Source organism: Myxine glutinosa, chromosome 1 (genome assembly GCF_964187855.1).
Source record: "Myxine glutinosa chromosome 1, kmMyxGlut1.1, whole genome shotgun sequence".
NCBI classification, from domain to species: Eukaryota; Metazoa; Chordata; class Myxini; order Myxiniformes; family Myxinidae; genus Myxine; species Myxine glutinosa.
In genome coordinates, this window is record NC_136261.1 from 7,456,273 (window position 1) to 7,475,120 (window position 18,848).

The 18,848-nt window shown below is 46.3% G+C and overlaps 1 protein-coding gene across 3 annotated transcripts in view; it reads left to right on the forward strand.

Annotated features, from left to right (window-relative positions):
* Positions 1-755: 755 nt before the first annotated feature.
* RAB21 (RAB21, member RAS oncogene family) overlaps positions 756-18,848 on the forward strand; it is a 42,902-nt gene continuing 24,809 nt past the window's right edge. Inside the window, exons 1-8 of one of the 3 annotated variants that reach the window (XM_078780978.1) lie at positions 790-1,129; positions 2,147-2,206; positions 5,642-5,749; positions 9,100-9,163; positions 9,411-9,465; positions 9,565-9,653; positions 13,366-13,450; positions 13,875-15,979. In XM_078780978.1, the coding sequence (XP_078637104.1) occupies positions 992-1,129; positions 2,147-2,206; positions 5,642-5,749; positions 9,100-9,163; positions 9,411-9,465; positions 9,565-9,653; positions 13,366-13,439 (588 nt within the window). In that variant the 5' untranslated portion in view covers positions 790-991 and the 3' untranslated portion in view covers positions 13,440-13,450; positions 13,875-15,979. Of the gene's footprint in view, positions 1,130-2,146; positions 2,207-5,641; positions 5,750-9,099; positions 9,164-9,410; positions 9,466-9,564; positions 9,654-13,365; positions 13,451-13,874; positions 15,980-18,848 lie in introns of those variants that run through there. The other 2 variants (XM_078780877.1, XM_078780915.1) reach the window with 2 other exon arrangements.

The following is an 18,848-nucleotide window of genomic DNA, read 5'->3' on the forward strand; positions in this document are numbered from 1 at the left end:
CTTTAGTTCAGGGTCAGCAGGTATGTCCACGTGGAACCACTGCCAGGCTCTGGGAAATGGAGGAAATGGGTTCCTGGTGAGATCGTACAAAAAAGATGAGTCGCCTCGGTCATACGTGCTCCGAGCAGGTAACGGTAACCGTTTGTTCCGTAGGAATCACCAACATCTTCAAGGAAGTTGGGCAACTACACTGGTGTTGGATGACCAGTTCCATGAGCCTGTTGCCGACACTACTCGCTCTGTCCAGACTAACCTAAATCTGTGATTTGATTTTCATTCTGAAGGAGAGACGTCATGGAATGCAGTTCGTACTCCAGGTGTGTTTTGGTCTGGTTCCGTGTTTTGTGAACGCTGAACGACCATATGCCTTGTGATTCCAACGGGACGGGATCGAGTGAGATCTCGCGAGAGCACGCCAGACAACTATGGCTGGATAATAAAGCGGTTATCTTGGTGTCTTAGTGTTGGCTGCATTAGGTAGGCTTGATGGGTCTCATGGCCCCTGCGTTGAAGTTCCTTGTGATTCCTTGTGACTCTTTTCAACAGACACTACTGGAGGAGTAACATGGCGCTTCTAATGATTCCATGGAGGAGTAACATGGCGCTTTAATGGCTTCGATATCCTGAAAAGAGTGCACTCTATTACATTGAGCTGTGGTCATGTCGTGATCGGTTCACGTAAAACAACCCGTTAGGCATTTTGTCCTTGGCGTACGTAGATCATTCGGGATATAAAAACAACGTTAACATTGATGGGAGGAAGGAAATATGACAGTGCTGGGATCACGCGCTCACGGCGGGTCACGTGGCTCAGGGGCGTAGTGACGTCATTGGTGCTGGCGTTCTGGTCATGTGGAGTCGCCATTTCGGCGAAGCCAGGAAGGGAAACTGAAAGTGACGCTTGCGGGACTTTCGTATCGCCTGGCGAATTACGGAGTGAAGGACAGTGGTCGAGAGAGGGATAGAGAGGGGCTGCGTGTGTGGAGCGGGAATGGCGGGCGGGCAGGTTACCGGGCGGTCTTTCTCTTTCAAGGTGGTTTTGCTCGGTGAGGGCTGCGTGGGCAAAACGTCAGTGGTCTTGAGATACTGCGAGAACAAGTTCAACGAACGGCACATCACCACCTTGCAGGTTTGAACGTCACCCTTGTGGAAGCGTCACACACCTAGTTCTAGTCGTTACACGTCACTAGCTGTGCCTACGTCGTTACGCTCTTGATCCGGATAGTTTCCCTGTTCCGTTGCTGAACGTCACATTTAATATGCTGTTGATAAAATAAATGTGTTCGGAAACAAAATGAATAATTCCCCGTGTGGCTTCTCACTCTCCTCATTGACCCACCACCCAATCCCCATCCCCCCCCCCCCCCCCAATCACCACCCTCCCAATCCCCATCCCCAATCCCCAACCCCACCTCGTTCCAATCGCCCCCTGCTCCATGATCTTGCACCACTCTCCCCCCCCCCTCCCTTCCCCATCCCATGATCCCGCAACTTACTCCGCACCCTCCTCCCTCATGATCACGCTCTTGCTTCCCCCTACTCAATGATCTTGCACCACTCTCACCCCACCTCATGATCTCGCAACTTGCTCCGCTCCCACCCCCACTCCCAACATCTCGCAAATCATCCCGCAAATCATCCTCTTCCCCCCCCCCCCCCCATCCCATGAGGCATGATCTCGCAACTCACTCCCGCTCCCTCCCCCCCTCAAACATCTCTCCCCCCTCCCCCCCCAACCCATGATCCCGCATCTCTCTCCGCTCAGACCGAGAGCCAGAAAATACCTCCACCCCCTGATCTCGCAACTTCCTCTCTCCCCCCCCCCCCCCCACCTCCCCGTGATCTTGCAACTTGCTCCACTTCCCAATGTCTCGCACGTCATCCTCCTACCACCCACAAAATCTTACAAGTCGTCCCCTTAACTCCCCCCCCCCCCCCCCGTGATACTGCAATTTACTCCGCTTCCTCTTCCCCCACCACCCCCCAACATCTCGCAAGTCATCCCCCCACCCGATGATATGATCCTGCAACTCGCTCCAATCACCCCCCCTCCCCACTCTATGATCTCGCTCCTTGAGCAACTGATATGAGCAACCCACCACATTCCCTTCCCTCATGACCTTTCACCCCTATTTCCCTACTTCAGGCTTCCTTTCTCACGAAGAAACTAAACATTGGAGGGAAACGTGTCAACCTGGCTATCTGGGTGAGCATTTCCTCCTGTAAACTCATTTTACATCTCAAACACCGCCATCCCAACACAAACACCGCCTTCCCAACACAAACACCGCCTTCCCAACACAAACACCGCCTTCCCAACACAAACACCGCCATCCCAACACAAACACCGCCATCCCAACACAAACACCGCCATCCCAACACAAACACCGCCATCCCAACACAAACACCGCCATCCCAACACAAACACCGCCATCCCAACACAAACACCGCCATCCCAACACAAACACCGCCATCCCAACACAAACACCGCCATCCCAACACAAACACCGCCATCCCAACACAAACACCGCCATCCCAACACAAACACCGCCATCCCAACACAAACACCGCCATCCCAACACAAACACCGCCATCCCAACACAAACACCGCCATCCCAACACAAACACCGCCATCCCAACACAAACACCGCCATCACGATTTTCACATTATTGTCTTGTGTTTGTCCCAAGTCGTTCACAAACCGGCTGCCCGAGCCCGACGTTCGAATGAAGGTGATTTTGGCAAGAATGAGTAATTTGAGGGTGCCAGAGATAACTTTGCGACTCTTCATTCGACCCTTCTCTGGCCTGCCCCATCTGCTCTTTTTGTGCTTTGTGACCCCCCCTCGGTTATATCCTGATACATTTAGTGCTTTAGGTGTTTCTCGATCCTTGACTCGATAAAATAAAGGGACTTGGTGGGATATTTAACGTCAATCAACTAACAACTAATTTATGCTGGTACGCATTGATTGTAGCGTGCTAACTACAGACTTGGCATTTAATATGGAATATTTTTTTTGTGGGGGTGAACTTGCTTTTCAAGATGACTTAGAACCAAAAGTTCATTGGAATTATGTTGAAATTATTCTAGATTTTGTTAATGTGACCTTTAAAAGAAACAAAAACCACATTTTACATTTCAAAACAAATAAATTGATCCTTGAAAGTGATGTAAACCGATATCGAACTCAATTCATGGACAGTACTGTGTTAAACTTCTGTACGTTTTCCAGAAGTATCTCTTTATTTTGCACATTAGCCAAATTTTTTTTTAACAAAAACAAAAGTTAAATTACGACTGGGATTACGGACGTAAAATTACAGTTCAGTACTTCGTGTAACCCCCACGAGCATTCAGGCGAGCACGTACACGTCGAGGCATGCTGTTCACGAGATTTGCCAAGGTTTGGACAGGAATCGCTTGCCATGCAGTGACAATAGTCTGCTGCAATTCACGCACAGATGTCGGCTGCTGGTCCAAGTTGTCGACTTGACGCGTTAATTCTGCCCACAAGTTCTCTATCGGATTCATATCCGGGGACATGGCAGGCCACTCCATATGCTCTACACCACGGTCAACAAGAAAGTGTTGGATCATACGAGCTCGATGAGGCCATGCATTGGCATCTTGGAAGACAAAGTTTCCTCGAAAGGCTGCACAAACAAATGGAAGCAATGTTTCTTTCAGAATGGCCCTGTACTTGAACTGGTTCAGGTTTCCATTCAGAACAACCAGGTCAGTTTTGCCCCCTGCATGAAAAGCAGCCCAAACGGTCACCCCACCACCTCCAGCTTGGACTCTTGGCACTATACAATCTTCGTTGTGGGCTTCATGCACTTGTCTGCGCACTCGGTCACGGCCATCTTGACGATAGACGAGAAATCTAGACTCGTCACTGAAGATCACGTGATTCCAGTGTCCTGGCTGCCATTGACGGTGCTCTCTGGCCCACTGAAATCGGCGCTGGCGGTGTTGTCTGGTCAGACGTGGCTTTCTCAGGGGACGCCTGGCACGATAGCCTGCTTGAACCAGTCGTTGGTTGACTGGCCTTCTGGATACAGGCACATTTGTCAGTTGCTGCCACTCAGCCCTAAGCCGATTAGCTGACTTGGTACGGCCATTGCGGACTAACCGGTGCAGCTGGCGATCATCCCTCCTTGTGGTTCTGCGGGGACGTCCTGGCCTCGGTATTGGAGTAGGGACACCCCTCTGAGCATTTCGTTTTAGGATCTTTGACACCTGACCTTGAGTGATGCCATACTGCCAAGCAATAGCACGCTGTTTCATGCCGGAATTTCGTAAAGCCACCACTAAATGACAAACAGCATTGTCGAGTTGATGGACCATCTCCAGGGGAAGCGGCAATAACTTTTGTAGACGTGCAGCAGTTGTTTTCCACTAATACAGAACGCAACAACCCTTATATACCCGATTGTGAAGCCAATCGTCAAATGTACCTGTCCGTACATTTTGTCACGCCACCTGTGATATAATCCTGTTATTGACTTCTTGCTGCGACAGACAATCAGTGACATGGTTCTTTTAACAAATAAATCACCGAAGCGTAAAAGAAACTCACCAGATTGATATACTGAGTTCAGAAAGTAAACCCGAGTCAAGAAAAAAAAAAAAAATCCATATTAAATGCCAAGTCTGTAATTGAACTAACGACTACAGCCGGCTTGTAGCATCAGTCTGAGGAGCCATGAATGTTGACCATCGCTCAACCTGCAAATCCCCAATCGGACATTTTTATCAGGTCAGGAATCCAAACCGGATTTGCACCTCCTCTGCACCATCCTATGGGATATCAAGTTGTCGTCATCATCCTGACCAATGAAAACCCGACAAACTTTCGAACGTTGCAGAATACGTAATATGTAGAGTGTAGACGCCCCTTCCACATTGGTGTTCTTGCCATGTTCGTGTGTGACGGTCGAAACGTACGTGCTGCATATTTTGTGACGTAACGCGGGATTGTTGCATCAGTTAAGATGTTTTGTATAGCACGAGCACGTGATCATGACTGAAATCGCATAGGTTTACGGTACTTGTGCCAGGGACTCTTTGGGGCCCGATGAGTTACACAGGTGAGGGTCGATGTGAAGCAAACTGGGTTAAGGTACGAGCTTGTCGTGTTGAAGGATAGGTCACAGAGCCAAGAATGTGGTTTGAGAGGCTCACACCTCACCCGTTACCACCTCAGCATATGTTCCTAATGATTTGTCTACTCGTTTGCACCAAGGTGTGAGACTCCTCGGCATCAAATAATGAGCTAAGGTGTAGAGAGCACAGCAAAGGTGTATTCTGCGGCGGTGTAATCGACCTTTGTGTGCTAAAACACGTTATATGATGTTTAATCCACCAATGGTCTAGTCTAATCTAGTCGAGTCGTTTGGTCTCAAGTATGAATCCTTGCATCCCAAGTCTGTGTTGTGGTTGGGGAACTACGTTAAACCGCTGTGGAGCACTGCCTCCTACCAGGTTGCCATAAAACATCACAGTACATGGAGTGGTGTAAACTCGGAGCCATTTCTGGTACCAAAAGGCTCCAAAGAAATGCTCTGCACATGGTGTGAGTTGTGGAAGAAGGTAATTAATTATTGATCACTATATCATTCATTCCTTGGTATGCAGGACACGGCAGGGCAGGAGCGGTTTCACGCCCTAGGACCCATTTACTACAGGGATTCAAATGGGGCAATCCTGGTCTATGACATCACTGATGAAGACTCATTCCAGAAGGTGTGAGTGCGTGAGTGTGTGCATGCGTGTGTAACGCAGACCTCCCAGGTCTCGAGGTGCCCCCTCCGATTCACTAACAGTTCATGATTCATGGACCAAGCTGTGAAGTTTTCTTGATCTCGAAGTTTTATTCTGAGGGATCTTTTGAGGAGACCGGGCAGCTTCCAACTGGAGGTTGTTTGTAGTAATATTCCCTGGGGATGTTTTTAAAGATCTCCATGATGTTCTTCTTCATCATTCCAATTGCTCCAATTTTCACAGGTACAATTTTGGCACTCTTCAGTTTCATTTTTGTGATCCTGGTATTTGGTCATGTTCTTGATTTCTGTGTTTAGAGTTGGACCAAAATCGTTGGGTAATGACACCTCAATTACCAATGTTGCCTTTTATTTTTACACACTTTTATTTAATGTCATCTGAACTTTGTTTGTTTGTCCCTTGTCAAATCTTTGAGCCGTTCGTTTTCTAGGTTCCTTACATCCTAGAGAGCTGAAATTTGACCCACGGTCCTCTTTTCTGGCACATTTTCATCTATCAAAATTTAATTAAAAACAAAAACAACAAAAAAATAGGTTTAAAACTTAAAAAGAAAAGAAAAGTGTGTAGCCCGAAAACATGTTTTTGCGTTTACTTTTTTTGTACCTCAGTACTCTATCTGGTCACAGTGCTTTGTTTTATATTTTCACGCTCTATGGGATCATCAGGTCATACTTGAGCATTACGTTCTTGTTTTCATTGACGTTTTTCGTTCATGTTTCCATGAGTTTTCTGGAACTGGAATATTAAGACTTTTACAGATGTACCAGTGGATTACTCTACATACCTTGTTGTGACTTTGTGTGTACAGCTGCTCTGACATGAGCTTTTTGCATCCCGATAGGAGCTAGGAGGTGGCTCGTGCTTTCTGTTTCTACCTGTCAGAACTTGCACTTATCCGATTGACTCAGTCCCACCATTTTCTTAAAGCCATTCGTGTAGCGTCCCTGCTCATGGGCGTTTATGATTCGTTCTGTGCTTTTGGGTCTCACGATTTGCCATGATCTTTCCTGGGAAAACCACATTTCAAATCTGGCCTCCAAAGCCAGTCGCCGACTGGGCATCCTCCGTCGTGCGAAGTCCTTCCTTGGCACACCTGAGCTCCTCACCACATACAAGGCTTTCATCCGCAGCTCTATGGAATACTGCTCTCCCCTCTGGTCTGTTGCTCCTGCCTCACACCTAGCCCGTCTTCACGCTGTTGAAACCAAAGCGTTCAGAATCATTGGAATCTCCCGCGATGAAGCTAACTCCAAGGGCCTTTCACTCACTCACCGCAGGCAGGTTGGTGGTCTTTCCGTCTTCTACCGACTCCTCTCTGGCCTTGCCCCCCCAGCCCTCTCTGGGCTCTGTCCCCCAAATATTCCTACAGGTCGCACAAGATCTGCCTGCAACCCTCTTATGGTTAAACTGCCAAAATCAAGACTTTCTGCTCACCTTCACTCCTTCATTCCTCTTTTCTCCCACCTCTGGAACAAACTCCCTCACTCTCTTCAATCCCACTCCACCCTTCAGGTCTTTAAAACAGCTGTTCACTACCATCTCTTATCCTCCCCTATCCAAAACCTTGATCTTTTCTACCCCCGCTAATTTCGGTCCCCTTGTGTTTTATACCTCTCCCACCCCCCACCCCCCTCCCCTTCCCATGCCTCCTGCCCCCAAGCCCTCTCCCTCCCACACTTCTCACTGCTCTCAAATGTTGTGGTTGTGTGCTTCCCCTTCTCTCCCCATCTTGTCTTCCGCTCCCTCTTTTTGTATATTTTGTTTGTCTGGTTGATTTGTTTGTGAAATAAATGTTAGCTCTTTCACGAGCCTCGATTCAGTATACAAAAAGCCATTCCAAAGATCCTTCTTTGTCAATGCCCAATTTGTCCAACTTTTTTTTTAAAATATCTTACTGCTCTTTTATAATTTTCCCAGTTGTCAGTGTATATCTGTTGTTTTTTGGTTCACGAGTTATCAAGTGACCACTATATTCGTCGTGTGTGTGTGTGTGTGTGTGTGTGTGTGTGTGTGTGTGTGTGTGTGTCTGTCTGTCTGTCTGTCTGTCTGTCTGTCCGCAGCATAACTACCTGATAATGTCATCCGATCTTGATGAAACTTTGGTGGAAGGTTGATATCATGATCTAGTTGTGTCCTGCCTAGAGTGGGCGTATTGCGCCTATTGTGGGCGGAGCCACGCCCGAAAAAGATGTCTTTTTCGGAGTTATCGATTTCAAGCTACATCTTCTCCGAGGGGTTTGATGGAATCTGACAGGGGTTTCGATATTTGGTTAGGCCATCTGTCTAGCCCCACGGAGCTCGATTTTTTTCATTTTTTTTTCACCATTTCATTTTTCACTGAATTTTCGGTATTGTGTAGCTAACTAACCTCATAACTGATGACACATTATTTTCTATCTCATTTCAAGGTCAGTAACCTTCGTTTTGACATTTCCGGGCCTGTTTCGGTTATAGTCCGTCCTTTGTCATTGAATACCACTCGCTCGTTGAACCATCGTCGTCTCCTGACTTTTTTTTTTTTTTTTGGCTCTTCTTCCTTATTTTTTGCAATTGTTACCTCGCCACACCGGAGGTTGTTTTCACCCCTGTCTGTCTGTTTGTCTGTATGTGAACAAGATATCTCAAAAAGTTGTGGATGGATTCAGACGAAACATGGTGGACAGGTTGGGTGTGTGACGAGGACAAATTGATTATGGTGAAGATCTGAATCTGGATTCAGAGATGAGAATAATTTGAATCCGGATGAGAATGAAAAAAATTTTTAAAAGCGATTCTTCAACTTTGAGTGATTGGGCCAAAACGATACGTAGCACAGCATTTCAAACGTTGTGCACGAATTATAAGAATTATTGGTGGAAGAGTTAGGTAAGTGACAAGAAGAAGCCGATTCGATTTTGGTTCATGTCGGATCCAGATGCTGTCTATCAGTGGCTACAAAGCGTAAACTGTTCACCAGGTGGAGGTGTGCGCTCTCTTGAGTGTCATTCTAGTTAGGACTGTATTTGTTGCTCATTCGGTTTCATGTGTGACCCCTTATATGTGTGTACAATGTACATGGTCTCGTGTAAATAAAGAACAAACATGCATTTTAAGGCCATTTTCCCTGCCAGAGCGGGAGGAAAATGTAAATGTTGTAACATTGTAACATGTGTTGTAACATGTAACATGTAAATGTAACGACACGTAAATGTTGGGGGAAAAGGGGTGTGGGGGTGGGGGGGGGGGGGGGTGCCTCACGTACACATGAGTATGAGGTTGGGTGGAAGAGGGGGTGATGTGACGTGATATTGAAACAGATCGTTTTTCTTCAGGTGAAAAACTGGGTGAAGGAGCTCAGGAAAATGCTGGGAAATGAGATCTGTTTGTGCATCGTCGGTAGGTTTCCCGTATCCTGACGCACGTTTCGCCCTGCATGTACCAGATGTACCACTCGCTTTAATCTTCATTTATTTGTACATGTTGCCTTGCTTTCTTAATGGCGACAATATATACATAAACTGCTTTTATGTAAATATTGGACTGGCCACATGACCAGTCCTCTGTTGTTTGTGGGTCAAAGGAAGTGTTAAATGAAAAAGACTGCCTTGGCTGTTATTCCGATCACTTGCTTTGCCCGGTGCAGGGAACAAGACCGACCTTGAGGCCGATAGACACGTGTCCGTGCAGGAAGCCGAGGAGTAAGTGATTTCCATCCGCAACACCCGGCATGCCGACTTCGGTTAGTCTCGCTTCCCGCAACGCCTGACCGTGGTCCCGTGGATTCATGTTCCCGGTAGGTACGCGAAGTCCGTGGGCGCTCAACACTTCCACACGTCGGCCAAGCTGGACCGAGGCATCGAGGAGGTTTTCCTCGACCTGTGCAAACGTGAGTACCTGGACAGCAACGTATACGTTTAAAACGCTGCGATGCTTCCTTGTGGAAATGGAAACTCATTTTAGGTTCATCTTAAATGATGTACCATTCTCTTTTTCACATCTAGCTTGTTAATACATTCTGGGTTCACTTATTCTAGATACAACGAGTATCGCACAGTGTCCGAGTGCAACCAAAGTTCGTGTATCGTTTGTATATGCAGGTCCCAGTGTGTACCCCGGATAAGAATAGGTACGCCGTATCCCTGCGTGTCGTAAGAGGCGACTAAGAGGGTTGGCGTCAGGAAGGGCATCCGGCCATAAAAAAAAAAATTGCCTCAAAAAAAGAACCATGACAATTACAACTACATGTGGGCAGGGTACAGCCCGAAGTGGACATCGGTTTCTGAGGTTTGGGACATGGAATGTAGGGACAATGACAGGGAGATCAGGAGAAGTGGTGGAAGTATTGGTCAGAAGAAGAGTGGACATATGTTGTGTGCAAGAGACGAGATGGAAGGGAAGTGGTGTGAGAATGGTGAAGGGCAGACAGAGACAGAAATACAAGTTTGTGTGGCAAGGGTGCCTGGAGGGCGTGAATGGTGTTGGTGTCCTGTTTTCTGAGGAGTTTGTAGACAGTGTGGTGAGTGTGACTGGAGTGAGTGATAGGTTGATGATGGTGAAAATGATGATTGGAAAGCTTTGTGGTGAACGTCATCTCGGGATATGCTCCGCAGGTTGGTCGAAGCGATGAAGAGAAGGACAAGTTCTGGTGTGCGATAGAGAAGCTGATGGAAAACGTGAAAGATAAGGAAGTTGTTGTGGTAGGAGGAGACCTAAATGGACATGTGGGAAGGAGTATGGACGGTTTTGACGGAGTTCATGGGGGTTACGGATATGGTGTGAGAAATGGAGAAGGTGAAAGGATTTTGGAGTTTGCTGATGGAGCTGATTTGTTGATTTGTAATACTCAGTTCCAGAAAGAGGATAATAAGCTTGTTACATACACGTCAGGTGGGTCGACGACAACCGTTGACTACCTGATGGTGCGTAGGCGAGATAGGGGGCACCTCCGAGACACAAAGGTGATCCCGGGGGAGGAGGCTGTTTCACAGCACCACTTGGTTGTCTGCGACGTAAGGGTGAAAGGTGCGAGGAGAGCTCGGCGGGTGAAGTACCAACCGAGAATGAAGGTGTGGAGGTTGAAAGAGGTGACAGTAAGGGAGGCATTAAAAGAGAGGCTGAGTATGGTCGAGGATGATGTGGTTGAGCTTGAAAGTGGTTGGATGTCAATGAAAGCTAGTCTGTTGGGAGCCGTTGGTGAGGTATGTGGATGGACAAAAGGACCACCGAGGCACTCGGAAACATGGTGGTGGGATGATGAAGTTGGAAAGAGGATTGACGAGAAGAGGAAGAAGTTCAAGGAGTGGCAGAAGGCGAAGGGTACGGGAGCAGAAACAGCAGAGCATGAAAGTTATAAGGCAGCCAGGAAGGCTGCAAAGAAAGAGGTAGCAAAGGCGCAGGAGGCATGTAGGAAAATGTTCGGAGAACGCTTGGATTCGGAAGAGGGTCAGAAAGCAGTATTCAGGATTGCAAAGCAGATAGCGAAACAGAGGTGTGATGTGATGGGGCTGAGTTGCTTGAAGGATGAAGTGGGACAAATTGTTGTCGACCCAGATGGAAATAAAGGAAGATGGAAAAGATATCTGGAAATGCTGTTGAATACAGAGAATGAATGGGATGGCAACATAGAGAGTAACCCAGTTTTAGGACCGGCAGAGAAGATAACTGAGAAGGAAGTTGAGGAAGCGATAAAAGCAATGAAGAGTAGAAAAGCGGGAGGGCCGACGGGAGTTGTGGGAGATATGTTGAAGGCAGCAGGAAGTTGGGGTGTGAAGAGAATGACAGAGATCTGTAATCTGGTGGTGAAAGAAGGCCGCATTCCAGTGGATTGGGAACTGAGTACCCTCGTCCCTCTATACAAGGGGAAAGGTGACCCTCTGGAGTGTGGCTCGTACCGAGCGATAAAGTTATTGGAGCATGGAATGAAGGTATTGGAAAGGGTGTTGGAGAGGAGGATAAAGAAGAAAGTGAAGATCGACGAAATGCAGTTTGGATTCATGCCAGGAAGAGGAACGACAGACGCGCTTTTCATTGTGAGGCAGTTGCAGGAGAAGTACATGGAGAAGAGGAAGAAGTTGTTTCTTGGGTTTGTTGATCTGGAAAAAGCATTCGATAGGGTTCCACGCGAAGTATTGACATGGGCATTGAGGAAGTTAGGAGTGGAGGAATGGTTGATCAGAGTAGTGATGGCAATGTACAAAAGAGTGCGCACAGCTGAAAGGACGAAGGACGGGAACAGTGGTGAGTTTGAGGTGAAGGTGGGAGTGCATCAAGGATCGGTACTAAGTCCACTACTATTTGTAGCTGTGATGGAGGTGCTGGCTCAGAACGTAAAGGAGGGTTTACCGTGGGAGTTGTTGTATGCAGATGATCTGGTGTTGTTTGCGGAAAGTATGGATGGACTGAAGGAAAAGATGAACACGTGGAAGGAATGTATGGAGACAAAAGGTCTGAAGGTGAATATCGGAAAGACGAAGGTGTTGGCAAGTTGTAAAGCATATGGTAAGGTGGAAAGAACTGGGAAGTGGCCCTGTGCTGTGTGTAGGAAGGGTGTCGGAGTGAACTCCATTCAGTGTACAATGTGCGCTGAGTGGGTTCATCAAAAATGTAGTGGTCTGAGAGGGTCATTAACCAGTGTGGCAGCTACATTCAAATGTAAGGTGTGCACAGAGGGAGCTGCAGATGGAGGAAATGTTGAGTTGGATCTTGGAGACGGCGTGAAGCTGGAAGGTGTGAAAACATTTTGCTACCTCGGAGACATGCTGAATGGAGAAGGTGGATCAGACTCGGCAACGGTTGCTCGAGTGAGATGTGCATGGAAGAAGTTTCGGGAATTGAGTGGCGTGCTGATGATGAGGGGAGTGTCGTTGAAGCTGAAGGGAAAGGTGTATGCTGCATGTGTGAGAAGTGTTATGATTTATGGGAGCGAGACATGGGTAATGAACGTAGAGCAGCAACGAAGGTTGGAAAGGGTGGAAATGCGAATGGTTTGACGGATGTGCGGAGTATCGTTGAGAGAGAGGAAGACAAATGATGAATTGCGAAAGATGATGGGAATAGAGCCTGTGATTGATGCTGTGAAGAGGAACAGGTTGAGATGGTTTGGTCATGAGTTGAGGAAGGATGAAAGTGACTGGTTGAGAAGAGTGATGGAAATGAATGTAGAAGGAAGTAGAAGACGGGGAAGACCGAGTAAGACTTGGCTAAAGATGGTGGAAGAAGAAATGCGGGCAAGGGGGTTAACAAGGAGAGATGCAGAAAATAGGGCAAAATGTTGAAGATTGTCATGGGGACCGCAAGGCTAACCCCCGCTCTAGCAGGGAAAATGGCCTTTAAAATGCATGTTGTGTTGTGTTGTATGCAGGTCACAAACTCGAGCAAGTCAGTCGAGGTACCATCGGTACAAGCAATGTGTGTCCGACGGTTACACCATTTTGTGCGGGACAGTGCTCGGCATGTTTCTTCATGGTTGACCGTTTTGCTTTGTCCCGAATGTCCACTTACCCGTTATCAAATGAAACAGATGATCAAGGCCCTTGTTACCTCCACCACCAAAGGTGGATGGAGGTTATGTTTTCACCCGTCTGTCTGTTTGTGAACAGGATATCTCAAAAAGATGTGGACGGATTCGGACGAAACGTGGTGGACCAGTTGGGTGTCCGATAAGGACAAATAGATTCAATTTTGGTGAAGATCTGAATATGTATTCGGATATGAGAATTATTTAATTTTGAAGTGTTTCTTTGCCATTGGGAGATAGGGCTTCAAACCAACATATAGCAGAATATCTCAAAAATTTATGGATGGATTTGGACGAAACTTGGTGGACAGGTTGTGTGTGACAAGGAAGAATCTATTCAATTTTGGTGAAGATCCAGATCTGGCTAGTAGAATTTTTAAGTGAATCTTCACCATTGGGAGATCAGGCCAAAAACGATATCTAGCAGGATATCAAAAAGTTGTGGACGGATTTTGATTAAATGTCATTCTGTATTGTGACTTTCTGGTCTACTCTGGGATGCAAAACGTAAACTGCTCACCTGGCAGAGGTATGTTATCTACTGAGTGCCGTTCTAGTTTGTTCATGCGTCCCGCCTTCCCTCGCTCACAGGTATGCTGGAGGTGGCGCAGGTGGAGAATTCCCGTACAGATGGCACTTCGAGACACGGAACTGCGCGTCGAGGGGTCCAGATTGTCGACGACGAGCCACAGGGTCAAGGGGGCAGTGGCGGTTGCTGCTCATAGATCTCAAACGCCAGGGCGCAGTGCGGGTATGGCTGCGGGCCGTGAGCCAGACCCCTAATCCATGTTCGTGCCTTGCCAGTTGCTAGAATGCCTGGTAGAACATCTGGCTTTACCGGTTTCGGGTCGAGCCGCCTGCTTTCCTGCTTTTATTTTGTGGTGGGAGCGAGCGCTAGTGGCGGGAAGTGGCTGAGGGGAGAAGATGGGTAGGAAACCGCTGCGTGCAAGACATGTACCACGCATCTAACCACTCGTTTTAATCTCCACGACCTCCCAGCTTAAACTCCAATTTCCCCAAGAAGAGCGTGGTCCCAATTAACACAGATGTGCAGTCATAACAAATGTTCCCATGTGCCATCTCTGCTTTATCAGTCTTGTCTTTCCTTTTTGTTTAAATCAAACCTCATCACAACCCTCAGCAATGGATTTTATCAAGAAAACCTTAATGAAACTTAGTCTCTCTCTGTCCATGCGAGTCTTCACAGATGAGCATTCTGTGGTTCCTCTTCGCGTTTGACTTTGTGGTTTGTCATTTCAAGTTTGAGAAAATGGCGACTTGTAGTTAAACTGCCTCATCTGGTAAATGGTGCCTCATCCCGGCACCCAGATAACCTTAACCTCACCTGTTCTTGCGCCGGTAGCAGAATCTGCGCTAGCTCCTTCCACCTTCCTTCTTGTTCTACCAATGATTTGTTTGGATTTTGTGCACGTCGGATGGATTGTTTCGGGGAACAATATCATGCTAAGCCCGACAAATGGTTTCTTCGAGCATAGAACCCGGCATTTTTGTTTGTACTGAGGTCTTGGTCTTTCATTTTTCTCTCCAGCATCCTATCAACCTGAGCATCCATGTTTGTGTGAAGCTCGTTTTTCACTGAGGGTTTTACTTGCACTGAGCTTGCTCTCCTCTTAACTGACCCGCCGTGTTCGTTCTTCCGGCGAGTGGAGAATTCCCATCTGAAACCGTGAGCGTTTGCTCTCGTATCCAAACAAAATCTGTATCCAAACTTGCCCTTAATTTTGAGGTGAAATAGCACTTTATCGCCCCCTCCCCCCCCTCCAACCCCCTTTTGTGTTGTGCATCTGTCAGCAGTGCATTGTCAGTAGTTAAAGGAGACAACCTGGCTCGGTCGGTGCGTCTGCAATTTATCATTCTATTTCCCTCTGCCAGAGCCTGGAAAGTACTCCGCATACCGGTTCTACCGGTGGCACGTTGGAGGGGAAAAATGGCGGCCACCTTGGGCTTGTACGAAGTTTTGTTCTGTGCTTGCTGCGCACGTCTTTGTGCTGTGTATATACTGGGTGTAAGTGCTTGCAAAAGGTGCTGGCATGGTGTTGGGGTTTTCAAACATTGGTTTCTGACGACGGTGACACGGCGGGGCATGAGTACGTGTCACGTCCCCCTCATCCCGTCTTTGTGTGCGTAAAATGTCTGCACATTTAGTTTTGCTTTCTGTACAAGAGGAAATCGAAGAAATCTAAAATTGCCGAAGGTAAAATAAAAAGCAATGTGCATTTTGTTGCCGAGTGGGCAATTTTTGTAATTGTGCAAAGGTTGCTCTATAATGGAGATGTGAATGTTTAAATGTACATCACGATGTGGCGGACGGTTCTCACGGGAACGCTCCTGCTAGTTTGTTCCTCGTTTCATTCGTTGCACGCACGTTTGGGATGTGGTGTGTATTCATGGCTCGAGATATTTATGGAAAGCCTCTTTTATCTTTCTTCTAAAATTGTGTGAATATTCTGATTTGGACCAACTTGAGCTCAGGGTCTTCCCTCCAAGTATATCTCGTGGTGGCAAGCTGAGTGTGGGTCCATGAATGGCAGTGTGCGGTCGGATCGGGCAGCAGGAGGCAATAAAAGCTGAGCATGAACAATATTTTCTCACTGATAAACATGTTGCTAATAAATTATCATTGGCATCGTTTATGAATGGATTTCCAATAGATTAAAGTGGTTATCAAATCGTTACCTGTCGAAGTTGTGCGTATTTTCATTTTGTACCTTGTCAACTCTTGGGGGTACTCATCCACTTATTGATCTCTGTCAGGGTGGAGGTTTACAAAAGTTTGAATCCTCACCTGTAAGTAATGTTGCCAAAAGTCGATTACTAGAGAATGTTTAGATGTTGCACAAGGGTGGGTACAGAACTAAACTACTCGTATAAACGTTGGCTTTATTATTTAAGGAAAGAAATATGAGAAAATGTAAAAAATATTTCATTTTGTTGAAATAAAAAAGAAATAGAAAACTAGAACTGCAAGCAGTGATGATAGGCTTCCAGACAAAATGGCCGCCATACCACCCGACTGATGTCATCGTTTTCAATAAAGTTTCTTCGGAGGTAGTCGATATGTATAAATTTTGGGTTGGATCAGTTAAGTGGTTCTGGAGATGTAGATTGTAGATTTTCAATTTTTTTTTCCCCCTTAAATCCAAGATGGCCACCATATCAGTGACTGATGACGTCATAGTTTACAAAAAATTCCCACATCCGTAGTTGATCATATGACATTTTGCATTGATCTGTTAAGCGGTACTCTGGAAAAGCTTATTTATATATTTTTGCCTAAATTCAAGATTGCGGGCAAACCACATGACTGATAACACCATGGTTTGCACATATTCCCCCCCGCCCCCCAGCGGAATGTAAACATGTTTCAAGTTTCATATCAATCGGATAAGCGGTTTTGGAGTATGTTTTCAAAGTTTTATTTTTAAATCCAATATGGCCACCAAATCAAGTGACGGATGACGTTTCTTTTCGCAAACTTTTATCCCCATGTCTAGGTGGTGACATTTGTAAAATTTCGTGAATATCTGTTCAGTGGTTCTGGAGAAGTTGTTTAAATTTGATGACGTCATAAGCAATGGCAGCCAATGTCAGTCAAAATTGCAAAAACAAAATTGATGATTCACTAAGTTACATTGGTACCTATAATGAGTTAAAGTTTCGTGGAGGTGTGAGACGAAACAACCTCGTAGAGGTGCAACCTTCACATACAAAAGGTGTGAGAATGATACTCGTAATAATAATCCCAATAACAATAGCTTTCCAATGGGAACCTCACCGGAAGCCTAATAAAAACAAGACCAAAAGTCAGATAGCGGCGAAGCTGGACTTGTAAAATATTATAAAGCACAAACACACATGATTAGCTTTTTAAACAGTCGCTAATGCTGTTTATAACATTAAACCAAGAAATTTGGAGGAATCCCGACATCCTTGAGGTAAGTTTTACTTACAGAACCTAGCGAAGATCTACTGTAATCTATATACCCCACAAGGGTTGGAGGTGTGCTCATTTACCAAGCAACTAGCTAGCGCTTGCCTTAACGGTTTTGAATGGAGTGCTTGCTCGAATGCTTAAACCACTTGGCGATCTCTCCACAAGAAACTTGGTAAATCAACACACCCAATGTTCTTGAGACCCGACCATAGATCGACTGTAATCTATATACCCCAAAGACCCTTCCTGCCACTCCCGTAGTGAGCAGGTAAAAAATAACCACCTTTAGAGGCCATTTTTCCCCGCAAAGCGGGGGTTGGCCTTTTTCGGGAACCATGGTTGTTGTTGTTTTTTGGTCCCCTTTTCGAAGCAATGTTTTACGGCCGGATGCCCTTCCTGACGCCAACCCTTTTTGCCGCCTTTAACGACAAACAGGGAATTACCAGTGAACTGGTACTCAATTAGCCGACCTCGGAAGGATGACAGGCTGTGTACTTGTAAATTAAAATGTCGGTTGGTGGAGTCAGCCGTCGTAATGACATCATAGACGTAATGGGTAATGACGTAATGGACACAAAACTGCCGCCACTTTAATATGTAGATGATATATTTTAACTTCCAGTACGTTTGCAGTCACGACGAAGGAATTCGTGTGATGATTAGATTTACAATAATATTAACGTTGTATTTTGAAAATGATATTACCATTTAATAACCGAGGCCAATTCCTTACTTCTGCGATTATTAACATTAGTGCCAAACACCGATCATTGATCATGAACCATACACCGCTCATCATGTCAGGACATTGGGATTAAAGTGTTATGGTTATATTTACGATATTATTAACGCACAGGTTGTAAACCTGTGCGTTATAGCGTTTGCCTGGGAATTTCGGGCGCTCAAAAGTGAAGCTAGTTTCTGTCACCCATTTCTGTCGCTCATTTCTGTCGCTCATTTCTGTCGCTCAGATGTGTAAACATGACGTCATCAAATCTATATTTATAGGATAGGTTATAGGAGATATATATGTTATAGGATAGGAATATAGGACCCAAATGACCCAGAGGACCCAAATGACCCAGAGGACCCAGAGGACCCAAATGACCCAGAGGACCCAGAGGACCCAAATGACCCAGAGGACCCAAATGACCCAGAGGACCCAAATGACCCAGAGGACCCAAATGACCCAGAGGACCCAAATGACCCAGAGGACCCAAATGACCCAGAGGACCCAAATGACCCAAATGACCCAGAGGACCCAAATGACCCAAATGACCCAGAGGACCCAAATGACCCAGAGGACCCAAATGACCCAGAGGACCCAAATGACCCAGAGGACCCAAATGACCCAAATGACCCAGAGGACCCAAATGACCCAGAGGACCCAAATGACCCAGAGGACCCAAATGACCCAGAGGACCCAAATTCTATGTATGTTTCTATGATGATGTATGTTTTGGTGAAAGTACATAATGTGAATACTAGTAGCAATTTTACAAAAACCATGGCATAATTTCAAATCTTGACCCGAGATGATAATTATGCTACATCATAATTTCCATGTGCCAACCTGGGCGGAATCCAAGTGGATTCACTTGACTTGTTAT